The sequence below is a fragment of the Capricornis sumatraensis genome, chromosome 16 (genome assembly GCF_032405125.1).
Source record: "Capricornis sumatraensis isolate serow.1 chromosome 16, serow.2, whole genome shotgun sequence".
Classification (NCBI taxonomy): domain Eukaryota; kingdom Metazoa; phylum Chordata; class Mammalia; order Artiodactyla; family Bovidae; genus Capricornis; species Capricornis sumatraensis.
Genome location: NC_091084.1, coordinates 44,533,238 through 44,556,920, shown reverse-complemented (window position 1 = coordinate 44,556,920; position 23,683 = coordinate 44,533,238). Strand labels below are relative to the sequence as shown.

Here is a 23,683-nt window from a genome sequence, read left to right as displayed (position 1 = left end):
AAAGTTAGAGACATAAAATACAGCTTAATGCTGACTAGTGGCTTTCAGAGTCATCTACTTGGGGAAAGTCTGTAGGAGGTGGTGAGATATGAGCAGAGTATGAAAAACGGAAAAAAAAAGAGAAAGAGAGCACTCTGGGCAAGGGAAGCACTTATAAAAAATAGAGTCTGTGGCAAGCTGGCAAGCACGTTTTCTGGAAGTAATCGATCTGAGTTATTAGTTGTGATGAAGCTGCGAGAGAGTATTACTAAAGGAATTTGTATAGAAAGAAAAAGGGTACATAAACCCAAGTTACTATTTCAAATGCTTGAGACTATTAAAATGTAGGTGCTAGAAAGGACCTTGGGGAGCACCTAATTCATCCACATAAATCATTATGTATTAATTACTTAGTTCAAGATCTAAAGGGTGATATATGTTAGTATTAGGTAATCAATGATCAATCATATTAGAGAATCAGAGATCAATAAGTTATCAGAAAAAAACTGTCCACCTCAGGGCACTCTCTCTGAGATCTTCACGTTTTCTGTTATTATTAAGTAAAGCATTTGGTGTAGGTCGCCATACTCAGAACTAAAGCATGTACCTTTTCTTTTATTCTGACTTTACTTAACTATCTTTACAGAGAATAAAAGACCCTTCTCTTAACAAAGATTTAACTTCTCTGTATGAGATAAAACCACCAGCAGCAACAATGGTCCATATAGTCAAAGCTATGGCTTTTCCAGTAGTCACGTACAGATGTGAGAGTTGGACCATAAAGAAGGCTAAGCCCTGAAGAATTGATGCTTTTTGACTGTGGTGTTGGAGAACTCGTGAGAGTTGCTTGGACTGCAAGGAGATCAAACCAGTCAATTCCAAATGAAATCAACCCTGAATACGCATTGGAAGGACTGTTGCTGAGGCTGAAGCTCCAATACTTCGGCCACATCACTTGAAGAGCCAACTCACTGGAAAAGACCCTGATGCTGGGAAAGACTGAAAACAAAAGAAGGGGGCAGCAGAGGATGAGATGGTTAGACAGCATCACCAACTCAATGGATATGAACTTAAGCAAACTCTGGGAGAAAGTGGAGGACAAAGGTGCCTGGTGTGCTGTAGTCCATGGGGTTTCAAAGAGTTGGACACAACTTAGTGACTGAAAGACAACAACCACCACCAGCAGCATAATACAACAACAATCACCAGCAGCATAATATGATCACTATTACTATTCTCCATTACTCTAGGTACTAGGAGTGGTTTTCTTTTACAGACTTCTGAGAACATTTACATTTCTTGGTTCTAACATAATGCTCTTCCAGAAGTTTAAATGGGAGTAAGAGTCATTGTTCTATCTATCAGAATGGGCTTCTATGAACATAGTTAATGAAAAATGGAAAGATGCATCACAATAAGAACAATCAAAACTAACACAAAATAGCATCCTTATTTTGAGTTGCATCTGCTCGAACTCTTCCTTTATATGGCCAATTCCTTGAACAAAAAGACTAATTGCTTGAACATAGAGACTAAATCTTCCTTTCATATATTTAATATCTCCTAAAGGAAATAGGAGCTCTGGGTTGGGAAGATCCCTTGGAGAAGGGAAAGTGAAAGTGAAGTCGCTCAGTTGTGTCTGACTCTTTGCGACTCTGTGGACTATAGCCCAACAGGCTCCTCAGTCCATGGGATTCTCGAGGCAAGAATACTGGAGTGGGTTGCCATTTCCTTCTCCAGGGGATCTTCCCGACCCAGGGATTGAACCCAGGTCTCCCGCATTGCAGGCAGACGCTTTAACCTCTGAGCCACCAGGGAAGCCCAAGTGAAGTCGCTCAGTCGTGTCCAACTCTTTGTGACCCCATGCCTACCAGGCTCCTCCCTCCATGGGATTCTTGAAGGGAAGGGCTCCAGTATTTTGGCCTGGAGAATTCCATGGACTGTATAATCCATGAGGTTGCAAAAAGTTGGACACCACTTAGTGACTTTCACTTTTACTTTCAAAGAAGCTACACAAATGCCAGAAAAAAATCAGGATTAGTTAAGAATGGTTTAGCTAAATGCAAAGAAAGTGCTAATTCTTACTTGAAATTTGCTATATCTTCCAAGGATTAGTACTTAAGAAAACACCCTGATTTGTGGTTCTTTTATGGAGAAACTGAAATTTTGGGCTCCTTACTTTATTTCCCAAGCTTTGATTAAAATAAAGATAACAGTAAAAATAAATAAATAAAAAAGAATGGCTTAGTTAAACTATGGCTCTAGGACACAGATTTAATGTAATTGCAGTCTGAAATAACATATTTATACATTAAACTTAGATCTTTCTCTCTATAAAACTGGTAAGTTCTACCTATACAACCACTGTCAATTTTTCAAAAAGATTTTAATCAACTATTTAAAATTCAGTTGTTCAAGGGAATTTCCCGGTGGTCCAGCAGTTAGGACTCTGAGCTTTCAGCGCAGGGGGTACAGATTTGATCCCTGGTTGGGGAACTAAGATCCCACAAGCCAAAAAAGTATTCAGTTGTTCAAAATTTCTATGTATTTTACTTCTGAGACATCCTATAATTATATTTTTTCTAATCCACATTATAAACACCAAAATCTGATATGTATAATAAATATTTTTTTATCTTAATTAAATGTTTAAAACACTGCTTCTCTACTTTTAGCTACTAATTTTGTCTGTAAATAATGCATTCATTTGATAATAAGTATACCTCATCAAAGAGATCACAGGATCTATAGGGAGGACCTCTTTCTGAAACAAAACCTGCAAATGCCATTCCACTGAGAACTTTAGTGAGGAAATCATTCTCAACTAGACCACGCTGTCCCAGGAAAGCTGTCTGTAAAGAAAAACAATGTGAAATGAATAATGAATAAGTTATCACTTAGCAATGAATGAATGAATGGTCAAAAAAGAAACATACTAGAAAGATCAAAGCCTGAATAAACGTCTTCATGCATAAGTATGTTGTTATAAAATACATTTCTCTCTAAAAGGGCTTTGATACCTGAAATACTACATATATTGAATAAAAATAAACCTGTCTATAAAGCAGGAGCAGAAATCAGAAATAACCTCAATTTTAAAAGAAAAATCAATTTAAAGTTAACATATTCTAAAGGAAAATGTATCAGTTCCACAGTATTATTAAAAATTATCAGACACCTGACACTAACACAACACTGTAAATCAACTACATTCCAATAAAAATAATTTAAAAAAGAAAAAAATTATCAACTAGCCACATGAAGCAGAGATATTAAATAAAAAAATTTGATAGATTAAACTCAAAATACATGGCTAGAAAAAGATTGCCAAGTTCTTTTAATTAAATTAGAGTTTACATTTTGGACAGACACAGTATAGTATTAGATCTTACCTTGTGAAAATGTATTACTGGTTCTGCGTGAATTCTTATAAGCTGTAAGCATGATCTATATCCTTGGAAAAGTTGTGCAAATAATCTAAGAAAAACTGCACGCACTTCCTTATCCTGGAAATATAAGAAGAAACATGATAGATAACTGAATTTCTTAAAAAACAAAAGAAAAATCACAAATTAGAAAGTTGTAGAGAACCTGAGAGATTATTCAATAAATCTGTGCTTCCTATGCAGAAGTCTCATTTGTAGCAGAACTAAGTAGTGGGCATCTAGTCTGTGCCACAGTTGGACAGTGTAGGCTGTTAAATAGTTCCTTTAAAAACTGAACCTAGTAAAACTTTCCTCTAGTACATCCAATTTTCCTCGCAGAAAAAAACATAAATCAGAGTCTCTGCTTTCACCATGTTAGAGAAGAGCATATTTCCCAAGACATTTGATTTTTATCGCCATCGAAAGAATTACTGTCACAAATACAAAAGAAAAAACTCAAGACTATTTTAAAAGCTTATGATATTATTCCAAAGTTTATACTACTTCTAAAAATCTATTCTTACATTAATAAAGTATGACTTGAAAGTCTGTTTTGATAATTCAGATTTAAAAAAACCATAGTTTTGGAACTCTAAGGAAACTCTCAGATTTAGTTGATCCCTTATTTAATAGATGAAGAAATAGTTAAAAATGCTTCATAACTCATCAAAGGTATGCAGTTCTATAACTTTCCATACTAGCCGCAAAGCTCATCACTAAGAAATGCACTGATCAAAATGAAAAAGGGGTCTCTGCTGTATAGTCACTCTTTTATGACTTTCAATTGGAGCTACATTTATCCACTCACTCAAACTTGATTTTCTCCTGTGACCAACGACCTCTGTTTCCATTTTTTATAAGCTTCCCTTTTTTTATCCTTGCCTGACCCTTTCGATTTGATGCTTGGCACAACTTTTCAGGCTCTAATCTAGGTTCTGATTTTTTTGTCTCATACTTAGTCATGCCTCCTCAGAGCAAACAGTCTTAGCCTACTCCTCTCCCAATCAATGTACTGCCTGTGGCTTCCCCTTCAGGAGGTCACAAGGTCAATCAGTGGCAATTCTCCTAATTTCTAATTTGGCACACCTTTACTAGGCTGTCCATCTAACTCTCACTATACTTAGCTTCTTTGAAAAATATACAAAGAAAAGCAACTCTTTTTAAAAACATCAATTTTAAATATTAAACTTCTTACCAGCATTTTTGAGTGGGATAAAGCTGTTCGTGGAGGGGGAAAAGCATGATCTGCTACTTCCAAATCTGGGTGTAGAATCTAAAGCAAAGAAGCTCTGTTATGTAAAATACCAATAAAATCTATTATTTGATCTACTGGTGGCATTAAGATGAAACAGTCTCAGTATGTGAACTACAATATATTCACTCCCTCCAGGAAAACATTAGCTGAGGCAGCTCTGCATGTACTATGTGAAAAGATATTCAAGAAAAAAATATTCAATTAAAATATTTGTTACAGGGAAACACCCATAGTTTGGTTTCATTTATTTGAATATAGCTGATCCCTTCTCCAGGGGATCTTCCTAACCCAGGGATCAAACCCAGGTCTCCCACATTGCAGGCGGATTCTTTACCAGCTAAGCCACCAGGGAAGCCCAAGCATACTGGAGTGGGTAGCCTATCCCTCCTCCAGGGGATCTTCCTGACCTGGGAATCAAACTGGGGTCTCCTGCATTGCAGGCAGATTCTTCACCAGCTGAGCTGACAGAGAAGCCAAATACCGAGCCACCAGTATCACCAGCCGAATACCAAGCTACTACTATATATAGTAGTATACCATATACATATATTTCATTTATACGATATAAACAGAAATGAAAATGTAAAGTTCTGAAATACACACTGAAATATAAAATAGTAGTCACCTCTGAGAGAGGATCGTCTAGGGCAGAGCTATTTATCCATACAGTTGAAAATTTAAAGCATTTATTTTTATGTTTTTTAAATATAATTAAAAATTTATTAATGAAAATACTGAGAAGAAACAGAATAAGTTTGTGAACCTCACAGTCCAGAGGGGTGACAGTATAACACAATGTGACAAGTATTATAAATATATAAAATAATAATATGTGAATATAAAGTATAATTAATTCAACCCCAAAAGAGAAGGCAACATTTGTGTTAAGCTTTGAAGGAAGGCAGGCTGAGGGGGCATGTGGGAAAGACACATCCATGCAGGGCTTACACAGGGAAAATAATTCTGCATCAGTAAGCAGCAAATTTTTGTCTTTGCAGAATTACTTTCAAATACTGAAGATTTGGTATTATATTCTTACAATAGACCAAAAAGCTCAAAACAATACTTATGAACGACACCAAAATATCAATAATATTTATAATCTAGTCATCAAGTCATTATCACAGTATAGTAACGTCTTCATGTCTATAAAAATGTCCCTGATTACCACACTGTGTAATCATCTGATTATAATTATTTACTGACCAAATGAAGCTGATATACTTGTATGTCAAATCTCCCACACAGTCCATCAAATATGATATCTTTCTAGTCCTATACGCTTATGTACACTGCAGAATATGATCCAGCAAAGTGTTTGAAGACTGCGTAAACAGGCATACTCAATTTTACCAACTCTGCATTTCATTCATTGTCAAATTTGGTGGCACAAGTGTTGAAGGTTAAGGTTTAACAGGGTGCAGCAAAACCTCTACCAAAAGCCACGGACTTAAGAACTAAAATCTAAACCTATGTTAATTTTGGTATTTAATCCCTCAATAATTGAAAACATCATTAAGTAAATGTACATTAATATTTTTAAACTTATTTAATATTTCTAGAAACATAAAACTTTTTCAGTCACTCAAATACTATGTTCTTAGCTTTTGCTATATCCATATACCACCGACGTAATTGTTTAGCTATTATTTTTATTTGAAATGTCTTTAACAACTCATCTCTTTAACTCTAGTATTTTCTTAGAAGATATCATCTGTGAAATCACAGGTTTTGTATGCTATTTTTAATAAAATAAACATTATAATAAATATATAACTATTAAAATTTAAAAGTTGCCACATACCACCCTAAATCATCTCCATACTTCACTCTGGGAAAGAGGCATTTGTCATCCTTTATATAAAGCATTCATCCTACCGATTATGACTGAGAAACAGAGGATGGAATGTGATTTGCTCAAAAATACCCAGTGGCAGGATGCTGACTGGAATTTAGGTCTCCTAAATTCTAACCTAGTATGCTTTTTACTCTATCACACTTGGTATTCCAGATTACAAATTATATTGGGAACAAGTCAGTCTTCTCTAAAAGTTCCCATCCTACACACCACTACAACAACACAAGGACCAACACCACTTTGGAAATTTCTGAAATTAAAACCCCTCTTGGTAATCCTAGACTTCTGAGTTCCTATCTAAGTTCCTATTTAAGGGGGGAAAAAGATTTTAAACAGCTCAGACTAGAATACTACTCAAGAAGAATATGAAAGCCTTAATTCTAGTAATAGCTTGAAAGGGAATGAAGAATTTCTAAGTTTCAAATTTCTGATGATGGATAAGTGGGCTACTAAAAGGTTGTCAGTAAAATAAAATACTGTGCTTTGAGCTTTTAAAAATAAACAAAGGTTGACAAAAAATAAATCTGCTTCAATGAGAAACACTCAGATCACAAGATTTCTTATAGCTTCAATGCACAGAATACTGACATTTATCAGTAAGTTACATCTTTTTGTAGTAAGCTGGAAACACTGGCCAGTCCTCATCACACTGCTTTGCAAGAAGCACATGTACCAAAGAGAAATGAGATGTCATTGAGAAAGGTGAAGGAAAGGGAACAGGTGCTAGCTTCTAATGAGGGAAGTTAGGAGATTCAAGGATTTTGAGGCATAGTCTGGTCTTATTTTCAGAGGTGTGTTTCTAATACCTAGAACAAATATTCACTTAGGATTCAGAGTATACTCTTTAGATAATATTTTGTAAATTATCCTGTTCTAACACTGTATTAGAATACATATATATATATTTTAAGAACATATAACTCATTTTTAAGTAATTACACTGTCAATGAATGATATCCAATTACCTTAGTTTAGATTTAAATCAAGAGAAAAATACTTCAAGAAATTAAGTAAATTAAGAAAGAATATATCATACCAAAGAAAGAGCTGCTTGAGTCTGTTGTAGAAGTGGTTCCGGAAGGGAAGAGAGGTGAATACATTCAGGAATTTTAATAGTGCCTCCATCCAAGTCAGCTATGATTACATCTAACTGAAGAAGATAAAAAAAAAATCTATTTAATAAAATGTCTTTCTAGATTGAATTTCAGCTACTGTATATTTCCCAGTTTCCTCTGAAATTAGATGTGACATATGACCAAGTTTCTGCTAATGGAACATGAAAAGTGATGTGCACATTTTCAGGCATTCAAAACAGAGGTCCAGTCAGGCCCTCCTGTGCTTTCTTTCCTCTTACTATCGCTGAAACTATGAACTAACAACCCAATGTTGAACACATTCAGAGGATGACAATGCCTAAGCGGATTCTAGTGGAGAAACAAGAAGCAAAGAAGCATGGTCCTTCCTTGAATGAATTCATGGAACAAACTGGTCTGACATAATGGAACACTTCTACAAACTGCTGCATGAGTGTTAAATAAAATTCCATTTTGTTTAAGCCATTGCATTTTGCATGCTTTATTATAGTAGTTCAGCCATATCCTAAATAACATGGTAATCGTAAGAGTTAACAAGCAAAGCAACTAGTATATATCGAAACAGCACTGTTCAGGTAGCTAAATCACTAATGTTTAGCATTTTACAAAATCTATTTTAAAATAACATGAAAAATTTAATAGAGAAACCAGTCAAAATTATGGAAGGTATTATGTTGCTAACAGGATTAAAATTAATTCTAATTTATTCAATGAAAAGTTAAGAAATTCACTTCTGTCAATATTTGGTTTGTCTAACTTCCACAGACTGTTTTTATTTACTGGGAAAAAAACTGCCTACAAACCAAATGAGTGAGTTTTTAATTAGTACTAATGAGGTTTGACTTAATGCTTATGCATTTATAGATATTTTTATATGTTGATATCAAAGTTAAAAAATTATCAATATATAAAGTCAGAAAAAAGAATGAGGGTCCTGTTTATAACTGCAATGTGCAATGGTCTTCTGTCAGTTTAAATGACAATTATGATTTGATTACAATTGTAATTATACAAAAGTACCTACAGAGCTTACCTCTTCACTGGCATTTATAACTAAAATCAAATTAGAATAACAAACTCTTTAGGATTTGTGAATCACAGATGTCATATAACCCAACCTTTCAATGAAGAATTTTTCTTAAACTCCCTGAAAAGTGTCATGCAATCTGTCTTTGCACTCTACTTAGAGTACTCTTCACATAAGGAGACACATTCATCATCACTGGGCAGCTCTATTTAGTTGAAAACTCTTAGACCGAGCAGAAATTTGTTTCTATATCCACTATACCCACTGATTCTATTTCAGCCTCTACCCCTTCTTTCTATGACAGCTACTTAAATATTAATCTTTAGCTATCAAATAACATTACGTTATTACCTGTGAACATTTTCTTAGGCCCTCAAAGAATATGGTTTCTAAACTCTTGAAATCCTAAATGTCCTTCTATGAAGTCCCAATTTTGTTACAGTCCTTCTTAAAGCACACTACAGAGAAGTAAACTTATTTTTAAGAGCTGGTTGAATACAGAGTATTACTTTCTCTCCTTTAGTATTTCCACTTAGTATTAAGAACAGAATAATCTGGGGGCGGTAAGGGGGAGCTCACAATAAACTTGTATTCCAACAAAACCCTTCATTCCTTTGCAAATGCTTTTTGCTTTCTGCAAGTGAAAAAGTGAAAGTAGCTCAGTTGTGTCCAACTCTCTGTGTACCCATGGACCATACAGTCCATGGAATTCTCCAGGCCAGAATACTGGAGTGGGTAGCATTATCACAGACCTCATTTCAAAATGTGATTAAAGCACTCATAATAAAAGCATAAATAGACTGCTAAAAATGGATAATCTTATCTTCCTTTCTCTTATGTGAGATGAAGAATATAGAAAGATAAATTTAATATGCCAAAAGAGGGAAATTTTAAAAGATTAATGAATTCACTTTATAAATCTCCTGTACTTGCTGTGAGGAAATATTAATGTATTTAGGTTTTTTTAATGATGCTGTGCTTCCAGCCAATCCTTTCTATTGGGAATGGAACAGATTTGAAAATAGTAATTAACTGAAGTGCTATAGGACTGAGGAGGTCATGGCAACCCACTTCAGGATTCTTGCCTGGAAAATCCCACAAACAGAGGAGCCCGGCAAGCTACAGTCCATGGGGTTGCACAGAGTCGGATACGACTGAAGAGACTTAGCAGGCAAGCAGGACTCAAAGAAATGTAAGAAACCCCTGACCTCAATAACTAGCAATTTTAAGATGAATACTTACAAGTTCATGAACATCAGTTTTAAAGACAGAATGTACTCCAATAATGAAAGGCGTTGGGGAACTCAGAACTTCCAGGAGCTGAGCCGGGAGAATAGGAATATAAGGGTAACTAGAAATAATAAAAATACATGTGAGAAATATTTGTTCTTCCATAATACAACATACCTTTCTTTCATTTTTATACTTTTTGAATTTTAGATTACCTATGTTTAGAAATTATCAATAATATTCTCAGAGTTGTTAATATTAAATTCTTGGGAGGAAAAGAGATTTTAAAGATTCTTCATGTGAAAGGTATGATCTGATATAAGAAGATATGAAGTAAGCAGGGCAGGTTTCTTATGTCTTACCCCTCTAGGCAAGCAATCTCTTTAAGTTTTTCAAACTTGCTTGAAAGAATTTTTCCTTACATAGACATCTGACATCAGTTGGTAACACTGACTTCCTGATGGAACGCCCCCAACCCCCCACATACTGGTGATAATGTACTTCTCTATATAAAACAATCATTTGAGTTACATTTTCTCTACTTGATTTTTATATTTGGTAAGAATGGCAAGGTACAAAATTAAAGTTTAGAATGCTCTCTTATCTGGAGGTTTAAAAAAAGCACACAGGTTAAAAAATATTTTTAATAAAATCTATAGACTGTAAATTTTTTCTAGGTCACTGTGATTAACAAATTGGTAAAAAATATTAGAATAAAATATTGTACTTACAGCACTCTCAGTCATCACTGTTTTCCCTTATACTTTTTATTACAAAAAAATTAACATCCCTCTCTGCCCCCAAAAGAGAGGGGAAAAAAGGAAGATAAAGCCTCACGTATTTAATCAGCTTTGACAATCATCAATGCATGGTCACATATATATTTGTACCCATTTTTGTTCTTTTTCCTACCACATTATTTGGATCAAATCCCAGATACCATATCACGTATACATAAATACTTTAGTATATATCTAAAAAAGGTTAGGGCTCTTTTAAAAGTAAAACTATAATACCACTATAACTGCCTGAATTAACAATAATTTCTTAATATTAAATAATCAGTACTATCTTAAGACTTTTATCTCCAACTATATTCAAAGGGAATTAAATGTTGCTGACAATACTGTTTAAATTGATTACTTTTTCATGAAAGGAATCAACACTCAATAATAGGCAACTTGGAAAAGTTTCAAATTCCAGGCTAGATTTCTATCAGAATCATGACTCATAACAGCATAACTTTGTAAAATATGCCCTTGTTGTTCAAAACTGTTGTGAAATGATGCTTTAATTGATCATTGATAAGTAATGCATAATCTAGGAATAAATAAAAACACCAAATAAAAACCCTCACCTATATTTAAGAGGAAACATTAATGACTCCAGGGCTCTACAAGCATCACTAAGTCTCTGGAAACTTGCAGAATGGAAGAGAACCTTATTTTCTGTAAGGACCGCACAAAAGAGGCTGAGGACATTTTGAATTCCTGAAAACACAAAGAGCAAATGCTTACCAAATGCATTTAGTTTTATTATGTGCTGCCAAGAAACATAGCCTTAGAATTACATGCAATGAAAAAGCCAACACTTAAAAAATCTCTGAAGAAAAATATTTAGTTAAACCATGAATTCCGAAGAGCCTATGGGTATTTGTTTTCCCAAACTTTCAGTTTTGTTTGTCTTATTCTTCAAATCAGTGTACACTCACTGAATATATTAGTTAATTGGAAATATACTATTACCTTCTTTTCAACTTCATCTCCAAGGTCTGTACTTAAATTTCTATTTTAGATGCTTGGCCTTTTTCTAACTTTTTTCCCTTTTAAAGTTAATTTGTCTGATGTTAACATAACCAAACCAGTTTTGTTGTTGAAATTTTCCTACTATATCTTTTTTCCAACTTTTTACATCACCCTTTCTCTACTTCTTGGAAACAGCATATAGTTGACAATTTTTAAAAAATCTCCTCTAAAAGCAAGAAAAAAGCAACATAGGAGAATAATATGAATTTATAATTTACATTAAGAGGAAATCAAAATGGCTGATTAACATGAAAAGAAGCTCCAACACTTTTAATAATCAGAAAAATTCAAACGAAAAAATTCAGGAGGTATGATTTTAAACCTACTACAATAGCCGAAATTAGAATTTGACAATTCTAAGGTTTTATGAAGATGGTGGGGAAAGGATCATATACACTGCTGTGATGAATATAAATAAAGTTAAGATGCACAGGCACATACCCTGGTATCTAGTAAATGCAGTAATTTTAATAATTCCATTTTGAGTTATTTATCATAGAAACTTTCATGTGTACCCAAGAAGATAAGGTACAAAGAGGAACATTGCAGAAGTATTTAAATAATGAAAAAAGTGGATACATCCCAAATATAAGAATGAAAAATAAATTATAGTAAAATTTAAGTTGAATTTACTAAAAGTTAAACTTCTGACTGAAGATGGCAAATGTTGACTAAAACAAAAAACTAAAACTAAAACTTTATTATTCAAAATTTATAAAGTGAAATAATTATTAAAGAAATTTACACATTTTCAAGTGATATGGCTTTGGTAGAGGGTAGGTCTATAACATTTATACCTGTGACTTTAAGATTAAAACATTACTAAGACTTTAGGGATACCTTTACAACCTGAAAATAAGAGAGCTAGTGCTAATATATCAACGTAAACAACTCTCCCAAATATAATGTTGAATGAGGAAAGTATGGTACAAAGTGATTCTATAGAATGATAGCATTTATATATTGCTTAAAACCATACAAAATGCTACTATATACTGTTCAGGTATATATCAGTACAAACATAGACTATATAAAGATATATCCATGAATAAAGAGAACCGAATAAAGGATAGTATATCTCTGGGATGAGGTGGCATACGCAAGAAGTTTCAGCTATATTTATAATGCCACATTTATTAAACTGAATAACATGTGTGTGTTCAGTTGTTCAGTCGTTTTGGGCTCTTTGTGACCCTGCGGACTATAGCCCTCCAGGCTCCTCTGTCCATGGAATTTCCCAGACAAGAACACTGGAGAAGGTTGCCATTTCCTTCTGCAGGGGATCTTTGCAACCCAGGGATTGAACACGTGTCTCTTGTGTCTCCAGCACTAGTAGGCAGATTCTTTACCACTGAGCCACCTAATAGATAACATTAAATATTTTTCTTTAGAAATAATTAAAGCTTACAAAAAAGCTGCAAGAACAGAGTACCCAAATATCCCTCACAATGACTCACCTAATGTTGAATTTTGTTCCATTTGCTTTAACATTTGTACTTTATGTGTAAGCATACCCTGCCTCTTTCTAAAATCACACACACATTTTCTGACCCGTGTGACTGTACACATCATGACATTCACCCTTAAATATGTCAGCATGTTTTTCCTAAGAATAAAGATAATATCTTCCTTAAGCACAGTATGGTTATCCCCCTCAGCAAATTTAACATGTTGCAGTATTTTAAGTCTAATCCAAAATCACTGCACATGGTGACTGCAGCCATGAAATTAAAAGATGCTTGCTCTTTGGAAGAAAAGCTATGACCAACCTAGATAGCATATTCAAAAGCAGAGACATTACTCTGCCAACAAAGAAAGGTCCGTCTAGTCAAAGCTATGGTTTTCCAGTAGTCATGTATGGATGTGAGAGTTAGACTATAAAGAAAGCTGAGCACCGAAGAATTGATGCTTTTGAACTGTGGTGTTGGAGAAGACTCTTGAGAGTCCCTTGGACTGCAAGGAGATCTTACCAGTCCATCCTAAAGGAAATCAGTCCTGAATATTCATTGGAAGGACTGATGCTGAAGCTGAACCTCCAATACTTTGGCCACCTGATGTGAAGAGCTGACTGATTTGAAAAGACCCTGATGCTGGGAAAGATTAAAGGCAGGAGAAGGGGACGACAGAGGATGAGATGGTTGGATAGCATCACTGACTGGATGGACATGAATTTGAACAAGCTCTGGGAGTTGGTGATGGACAATGAAGCCTGGCATGCTGTAGTCTATGGGGTCACAGAGTCAGACATGATTGAGTGGGTAAACTGAACTGAATATTTTAAATCTAATCTTACCTGTGTATTCTTGTTTCATTCTGACACAAAATTATTCTTTGTAACTTCTTCCCTACCATCAGGATTCATTCAAAGCTTAATATTTCATTTAGGTGTCCTGTTTCTTTGCTGTGCTGTGCTTTGTTGCTTAGGATGGAGCATTTCCACAGCATTAAATTATTTTCATTGAGATGAAATTCACATACCATAAAATTAACCATTTCAAAGAGAACAATTTACTGATTTGCTTACTGAATCATCCCAAGGAGTATATCCTACTCAATCACATTCTATGATTCTTTACCATATTGTAGAATTTGGTTTGCCAATATTTTGTTGAAGATTTTTGCATCTAAATTCAAAATGCAAAACCTGTAGCTTCTTTTTCTCATAGTGTCCTAATACCATAGTGGTATTAGGGTAATGATGGCCTTGTAAAATGAGTTTGGAAGAGTTCCCACTTCTATTTTTCAGGACAGTCTCTAATATACAGCTATTAATTCTTCAAATTTTTCATTGGATTCATCCAGTGAAGCCGTATGGTCCTGGAGTTTTATTTTAGGGATGTTTTTGATTACTGATTCAATCTCCTTGTTAATAACTGTCTTGTTCAGACTTCCTATTTCTTTATTATTCTGTTTTGGTAGGTTTTATGTTTCTAGGAAGTTATTCATTCTTCCAGGTTATCTAATTATTGGTGTGATCACAGTAGTTGCTTATCATCCATAGTGTTTCTGTGGTATCATCAGTAATGACCCTTCTTTCATATTAGATTGTATTTGAGTCTTCTCTTTTTTTTCCCTAGTCTAGCTAAAGGTTTATAATTTTACCTATCTTAAAAAAAAAAACAGCTTTTAGTTTCACTCATCTTTCCTACCGTCTTTTCATTCTATTTCATTTATTTTTGCTCTGATCTTAAGTTATTTCCTTCCTTTACTAATTTCAGACTTCATTTGTTCTTCTTCTTCTAATTCCCTGGAAGGTAAAGTTAGGATGTTTGAGACCTTTCTTTTTTCTTAATGCAGATATTGATCACCATTAACGTCCCTCTTACATCTGAATTTGCTGCATTGTGGAAGTTGTGGTGTTTGCTTTTCCATATTCATTTGTCTCATGATACTTTTGATTTCCCTTTTGATTTTTTCACTGACCCACTGGTTGTTTAAGAGCATTTTGTGTAATCTCCATACATTTTTGAATTTACAAGTTTTATTCTTGTATTGGTTTCTAGTTTTTCTTTTTTTAAGATAGTCTTTACTATTATGATTATAATCAGTCTTTATTATTAGGATTATAAAATGCTTTTGCAAATCACATTCAACCAGTTAGAAATTAGCACTTAACATTCAGCAATAATCAGAACTCTCATTTATTCCCCCATTACCTGCTTATTTATATATCCATCATCAGTATAGACTCATGGATTTTTATTTTTTATTCCAACATTCTATAGGTTATTACTGATTTTAACTATGTTTGTGCGCATTAAGTCCTAAACTTAGACAACAGTCACCCCTTTAACCTAGTTCCTGTGTCCCTATGATATGAACCCTTTCTTTTTTAAGTTCTTTCTTACTTTCTAGCTTGATAAAATAATCCAGGCTCATATTTTACCTACTCTGTCCCTGCTCTGAAGTTAGTCACTTCTCCAAGGAGGCCTGGTTCCTTCCATTAAAAGCCATTAGAAATGGCTTTTAAAAATCAAGAATTGAGGGTATTAGGGTAAATGTTAGATCATTTCTGCCAAGGTATCTTTGTTTTGTGGTTACTTTTACAGATAAGAGTAGATACATGCACATATATGAACACATATACATGCATATAACAGACACACACATACATATATACCCATATACATGTATTTGAGAAATCCAAGTCCATATCATTACTTTCAGTTCCAATCTATTCTCGCAGAGTCTCCCGACTCCAATACATAGTTGTATGTTCCTTTTTCCAATGAAAACCCTGGATCCTATGGACATAAACACATTTATTCATTTGCTAAATCTTATATTGGGGACTTCCCTGGTGGCTCAGATGGTAAAGACTATGCCTACAATGCAGGAGACACAGGTTCAATCCCTGGGTTGGGAAGTTCCCCTGGAGAAAAGAATGGTTATCCACTTCAGTATTCTTGCCTGGAGAATTCCATGGACAGAAAAGCCTGGTGGGCTACAGTCCATGGGGTCACAGAGAGTCGGACACACAGATGACACCAATCTTATTGCAGAAAGCAAAGAGGAATTAAAAAGCCTTTTGATGAAGGCAAAAGAGGAGGGTGAAAAAGCTGGCTTAAAACTAATATTAAAAAAACAAAGATCATGGTATCCAGTCCTATCACTTCATGGCTAATAGATGGGGAAACAGTGAAAACAGTGACAGACTTAATGTTCTTGGGCTCCAAAGTCAATGTGGATGGTGACTACAGCCACGAAATTAACAGACACTTGCTACTTGAAAGAAAAGCTATGACCAACCTAGACAGTGTATTAAAAAGCAGAGACATTTCTTTGCCTACAAAAGTCCGTCTAGTCAAAGCTATGGTTTTTCCAGTAGTCATGTATGGATGTGAGACTGAGCGCCCGAAGAATTGATGCTTTTGAACTGTGGTGTTGGAGAACTCTTGAGAGTCCCTTGGACTACAAGGTGATCCAACCAGTCCATCCTAAAGGAAATCAGTCCTGAATATTCATTGGAAGGACTGATATTGAAGCTGAAGCTCCAATACTTAGGCCACCTGATGAGAAGAGCTGACTCATTTGAAAAGACCCGGATGCTTGAAAAGACTGAAGGCAGAAGAAGGGGATGACAGAGGATGAGATGTTTGGATGGCATCACTGACTCAATGGATATGAGTTTGAGCAAGCTCCAAGAGATGGTGAAGGACAGGGAAGCCTGGTGGGCTGTAAGCCATGGGGCTACAAACAGTCAGACATGACTGAGCGACTGAACAACAACAGCCTCGCTCTATAATCTACGTTTCCTGGTTCAATGTATAGAGCCTGGCCTGGGGGAGCAGAGCCCTGGATTCCTGTTTTGGTTGTCCCTAACTTTCTAGGTGACTTTATTATTCATTTATTCAACAAACATTTACTGTGTGCCTACCATATACCTGATACTTTCCTGAGCCCTGGGGCATGCATTAGCCCACAAAACAGTCACAGTTCCTGTCTTAGAGCTAATGGCTGAGTAAGGAGAGAGACTGCAGGAAATTAACAAGCAACCTGCCCTCCAAACCTTCATTTCCCAAACCTTACAACTCCATATACATGTGGAATCCAGGAAAATGGTACAAATTAACCTATTTGCAAAGCAGAAACAGACACACAGATGCACAGAACAAAGGTATGGACACCATTGGGGAGAAGTGGAGTTTATTTGCTTTTGTATGTCTTCAGTTTTAATATATTTTGTTTCTTTTGATCATGATTGGTCTAATACTATTTTCTGAAGATGTGAGACCTAAGCAAGTTTGAAGAAGTCAAAACTTGAGAATCTGCTGTACCATTTTAACAACTTTTTGTGGGTCCAAGTATTTAAAAATTAAAATTTATATTTAAAAAAGTCTGTAGTTGTATTAATTTCCCATGGCTATTATAATAAATTTCCACAAACTTAATGGCTTAAAACTCAGAAGCCCTACTCCTGGGTTTCCCAGCTTCTAGCAATTGCCTGCATTCTTGAGCTCATGGCCCCCTTCCATCATCAAAGCTGGTAAGGTTGGTTGAGTCTTTCCCTCTTGTGTGAATCAGAGTGCACCACTCTCACACTATATCTCCCTCTTCCATCTTTTAAGGACCTTTATGGTTACACTGGGCCCACCTAAAGGAATTGACACTCGAGTTGCAGTTTTAAGGATAAGCAGAAGTTAGAGTTAGGGAAACGGAGATCACTAAGACTTTCAAAGTTGACAGATGACCACATGCAAAGAAACAAAGGACTGAGGGAAGGAAAGGCATTCAGAAGACCTACAAGGAGTTTTGCCAAGGGCAGGTTCATGAAGAGTCTGTATACCATTAGGAAGGAATCCAAACTTTTTCCCTGAAGATTCTAGGGAAGAACTTTTCCCTCTCTACTCCCCTCTGAATCCACTGTAATACCCACACACACACAAAAAAATCCATTTTGATAATCTCAGAAAATAAAAGTCATGGCCAGCATCATGTAGTATTAGATAAAAAGTGAAGAAGGAAGGTATGCAGCTCTCCTTAGAGAGCTTATGTTAGTAGAATCAATTTGTGACAGCAAGGAGTGAAATATTACACTATATTTACTACTAAAGGCTAACATCTCATGTATTAGAATTGAGTTAGGGGTAACAGTCTAATGCTTAAAAGGTAAGTTTCTCATTATCCAGAAAATTATTTCAGTTCGGTTGCTCAGTTGTGTCCGACTCTTTGTGACCCCATGGACTGCAGAATGCCAGGCTTCCCTGTCCATCACCAACTCCTGGAGCTTGCTCAAACTCATGTCCATCGAGTTGGTGATGCCATCCAACCACTTCATCCATAATATAAAATAAAATTTACCTGTGACTAACTAATGGATAGCTTAAATTTTGCATTTTTAAACATCACATGCTTTAAGTTTTAGATAATTAACAATCTCAGATATTTTAAGAAATTACATTGATGTTTTTATTCCTAACTAGCAACACTTGTTGCTGGCTTCATTTTCCTTGTACTGCTAGTCATAATCAGTTTTCTAAATAACCTTGAATGTTTCCTAGTCTTCAGTAGCCAATGTCTATCCAAAGCTACACAATAACAGGAGAGAAAAACAGTATGAAAAGCAAACATTCCAGTGATAATTTCTACTGATTTGACTACAATGATACATACACATCCTGTTGACTATCCAAATAGTAAAACATTTTGAAAAATTACTTCCTGATCTTAACTTTTGTTTGGGGGTTAAAGATCTAAAATTCACAACATCAAACATTAATGAAGGTATTTGTTTCTTGCATTGAAAAAACAACACCACAAACTTCTCTCCAGAAACCTCCCCTTCTAATAAAGATATGCTATACAAATAAAAATTATGTCTCAGCTTTCAAATGGGCAAATTGAGGAATTGAAGGTCCTGGTTTTCTTGGCAGGTTATATTTCCAAAAGCCTTAAATAATTTACTATAATTCTGCCAATCCACAATAGAGAAAATGTTATAATGGTCATGGCTTAACAAAAGTCATGAAAAAGGATATTTCTCATTCATTTGATCAATATTTGTTGAAAGCCTACAAGAAAAAGAAATGCAACAAGGCAAACTGGTTGTCTGAGGAGGCCTAACAAATAGCTGAGAAAAAGAAGAGAAAGGAAAAGCAAAGGAGAAAAGGAAAGACTTGAATGTATATTTTGAAAGAATAGCAAGGACAGATAAGAAAGTCTTCTTAAGTGAACAATGAAAAGAAACAGAGGATAACAAAGAATGGGAAATACTACAGATCTCCTCAAGAAAATTAGAGATACCAAGGGAACATTTTATGCAAAGATGGGCACAACAAAGGAAAGAAATGGCATGGATCTAACAGAAGAAGAAGAAATTAAGAAGAGGTGGCAAGAATACAGAAGAACTGTACCAAAAATGTCTTAATGACCTTGATAACCACAGTGGTGTGGTCACTCACCTAGAGCCAGACATCCTGGAATGTGAAGAAAAGTGGGTCTTAGCAAGCATTACAACAAATGAAGCTAGTGGAGGTGATGGAATTACAGCTCAGCTATTTCAAATGCTAAAAGATGATGCTGTTAAAGTGCTGCATTCAATATGCCAGCAAACTTGGAAAACTCAGCAGTGGCCATGGGATTGAAAAAAGTCAGTTTTCATTCCAATCCCAAAGAAAGGCAATGCCAAAGAATATTCAGACTACCACACAACTTCACTCAATTCACATGAGTAATGCTGGTAATGCTCAAAATCCTTCAAGATAGGCCAGTATGTGAACCGAGAACTTCCAGATGTACAAGCTGGATTTAGTAAAGGCAGAGGAATCAGAGGTCAAGTCGCCAACATCTGTTGAATCACAGAAAAAGCATTCCAGAAAAACATCCAGGAATTCCAGGAAAACATCTACTTTTGCTTTACTGACTACAGTGTTGTGACTGTATGGATCACAACAAACTGTGGAAAATTCTTAAAAAAGTAGGAATCCCAGACCACCAAACCTGCCTCCTGAGAAATCTGTATGCAGGTCAAGAAGCAATAGTTAGAACTGGATGTGGAACAATGGACTGGTTCCAAATTGGGAAAGGAGTACATCAAGGCTGTATGTTGTCATCCTGCTTACTTAACTTATATGCAGGGTACATCATGAAAAATGCTGGGCTAGATGAAGCACAAGCTGGAATCAAGATTCCCAGGAGAAATATCAACAACCTGAGATATGCAGATAACACTACCCAAATGGCAAAAAGCAAGAGGAATTAAAGAACTTCTTGATGAAAATGAAAGAGGAGAGTGAAAAAGCTGGCTTAAAATTCAACATTCAAAGAATTAAGATCATTGCATCTGGTCCCATCACTTCATGGCATATGGATGAGGAAGCAATGGAATCAGTGACAGACTTTATGTTCTTGGGCTCCAAAATCACTGCAGATGGTAACTGCAACCATGAGATTAAAACACGCTTGCTACTTGGAATAAAAACTATGACAAACCTAGACAGCATATTAAACAGCAGAGATATCACTTTGCCAACAAAGGTCCGTCTAGTCAAAGCTATGGTTTTTCCAGTAGTCATGCATGGATGTGAGAGTTGGACCATAAAAAAAGCTGAGCACTGAAGAACTGATGCTTTGGAACTGTGGTGCTGGAGAAGACTCTTGAGAGTCCCTTGGACTATAAGGAGATCAAACTAGTCAATCTTAAAGGAAACCAACTCTGAATATTCACTGGAAGGGCTCATGTTGAAGCTGGAGCTCCAATACTTTGGTCACCTGATGTGAAGAACTGATTCACTGGAAAAGACCCTGATGCTGGGAAAGATTGAAGGCAGGAGGAGAAGTTGACAGCAGAGGATGAGATGGCTGGATGGCATCACCACTTCAATGGACATGAGTTTGAACAAGCTCCAGGAGTTGGTGGGAAGCCTGGCATGCTGCAGTTCATGGGGACACAGAGTTGGACATGACTGAGCAACTGAACAATAACCACCACCACTATGCTCCAGATACTAGGAATACAATAACGAAGAAAAATAAAATCCCTACCCTCTCAGATTATCTAATACGTTTTACAGTTAAGTTCTGTAACTACCATTGAGAGGCAATGTTTCACATTAATTACAAATTCAGTATATTATTTCCAAATATGTTATAAATGGAAATCTTCTAAATAAAAAAATAACTAAGAAATGTAACTCAATTGGGCAACTATCGGTTCGGTTCGGTTCAGTCACTCAGTCGTGTCCGACTCTTTGCAACCCCATGAATCGCAGCACGCCAGGCATCCCTGTCCATGACCAACTCCCGGAGTTCACTCAGACTCACGTCCATCAAGTCAGTGATGCCATCCAGCCATCTCATCCTCTGTCGTCCCCTTCTTCTCCTGCCCCCAATCCCTCCTAGCATCAAAGTCTTTTCCAATGAGTCAACTCTTTGCATGAGGTAACTATACATGGGTGTATTTTAGTGGTTATGAACATTTTTATTCCCTTGAATGTGACATGAATTAAATACACTTTGCATGCATGCCAAGTCGCTTCAGTTGTTCCTGACTCTTTGTGACCCTGTAGACTGTGGCCTACCAGCCTCCTCTGTCCATGGGATTTCCCAGGCAGGAATACTGGAAAGGGTGCCATTTCCTTCTCCAGGGGGTCTTCCCGACTGAGGGGTTGAACTCAGTCTCCTGCACTGGCAGTCAGAGTCTTTACTGCTGAGCCACCAGCGAAGCCCATTTAGTGGAAGCATTTAACCATTTAGTGTTAGTATTTAAACACAATAAAAGGAAAATGGAAAATTCTTTGCATCAGGATTTTTCTGAACTGTCTTCAAATGATGTCCAAAGAAGGCAATGGCACCCCACTCCAGTACTCTTGCCTGGGAAATCCCATAGACAGAGGAGCCTGGTAGGCTGCAGTCCATGGGGTCGTGAAGAGTCGGACACGACTGAGAGACTTCACTTTCACTTTTCACTTTCATGCATTGGAGAAAGAAATGGCAACCCACTCCAGCGTTCTTGCCTGGAGAATCCCAGGGATGGGGGAGCCTGGTGGGCTGCCGTCTATGGGGTCGCACAGAGTCGGACACGACTGAAGTGACTTAGCAGCAGCGGCAAATGATATCATGTAGCAAGCAGATATTAAATACTTTATCTATGTATGATTCTAGTAAGCGGAGTACATTAATCAACAACCCATTGGTTATGACTGTTAGTATTTGGTATTTTGAAAACAGTTTCCTTTATAAACCTAGCATAAATATTAAGTGTTTAATTTTTAAAAGAAAGCAATCAGTTTCCTGATAACATTGTGACCACTTCTGAATGCTCAAGCTTCATCAAATATCTTATTATTTCATAAATGCCTATCATGGCTCTATATCATTGCTTATGCTTTCTCTCTGCCTGGAATGTCCTTCCACTTTTCTAGCTAGTAAAAGTTAGCTCTTAGTATCTCTATTATTGCACTAATTACAGTGTACTATAATTTTTAAAACATATAAAAGTATTATCTGGGAGAAGAGGATGAGACTGTTTTATCTTTACATCCCTAGTGACTAGCACAGGACTTTACAAATGATAATGGTTCTCTAAGTATTTGATGAAAAAAATTATACTCCTGTAGATAGGCATTACAGAAATTTTGTTCGGACTCTGGAACAAAGTAGACATGGTAAGAAGTATCTTCAGAAAAGTGCTCCAGACAGACTAGTGAGAAGATTTAATTTGTTTCAAAACCTCAAGACAAATAGCTGACAATCAAACTATCTCAAAATGATTAATAATACATAGTTACAGTAAAACACTAAATTTCCCATTTCTTCCTTTTCTACCTAGAGCACAATATTCCATTTACAGTAATGATCTAAACTTTTGTGCCCACAAATTCTCCAACTACGTGTTAAATTACATACAATAAAAATGAAAATGGCTACTTCATTTTTTTCAATTGTAGTTGAGAAAAAGACTAAATCAAGTACTAATATTACATGAATGATCTAGGAAAACTAAATGAAAACAGTAATGTGATCCAAGACTCTAGATTTTGATAATTTAAGGAAAAAGGACAAAAATCATTCTATAACTGATGCGTTAATCATGTGGTTCATAAATTTACCAGTCAACATATTCTTAAAGGTGTTACCTTTAAAGAGAAGAATTTTGCACAACTTAAGCCTTCATTCTTTCCTCTAATAATCTTTCTTCTTTCTTTTCAGGAACATAAATTAGTTTTGATATGCTTATAAAAGTTAATATCACTTTAAGAATAATTATATAGCATTACAACCAGAAGCTTTTCCAGAGGAAGATAAAAAAGAGAATGCCAGAAATTTTCCATTAAAACATTTAAGAGCAGAAATAACTTTCTGAATAGCAAGTATGGTTACAATCAACATTTTAAGGATGTTTATATAAAAAGGAAAAATAACATTTGTAAGATAAACTGAAGGAAAAACTCTAGCAATTTTAATAATTTTTTAAAAAATCTCTACTTAGTATTAGAGATAATACACAGAAATACTGACTCAATAATAGTCCATGAAAAGCTGGCTACATATGGGTAAGCGAAAAGAAAGT

The 23,683-nt window shown here is 35.6% G+C and overlaps 1 protein-coding gene across 3 annotated transcripts in view; it reads right to left on the bottom strand.

Annotated features, from left to right (window-relative positions):
* Positions 1–23,683, bottom strand: part of SBF2 (SET binding factor 2) — a 499,999-nt gene that overhangs the window by 213,165 nt on the left and 263,151 nt on the right. For 2 of the 3 annotated variants that reach the window (XM_068989002.1, XM_068989003.1), the window contains exons 7-12: positions 11,226–11,358; positions 9,881–9,989; positions 7,554–7,667; positions 4,600–4,677; positions 3,372–3,485; positions 2,703–2,831 (exon numbers count right to left, since the gene is read on the bottom strand). In XM_068989002.1, the coding sequence (XP_068845103.1) occupies positions 2,703–2,831; positions 3,372–3,485; positions 4,600–4,677; positions 7,554–7,667; positions 9,881–9,989; positions 11,226–11,358 (677 nt within the window). The remainder of the gene's footprint in view (positions 1–2,702; positions 2,832–3,371; positions 3,486–4,599; positions 4,678–7,553; positions 7,668–9,880; positions 9,990–11,225; positions 11,359–23,683) is intronic. The other variant, XM_068989004.1, reaches the window with a different exon arrangement.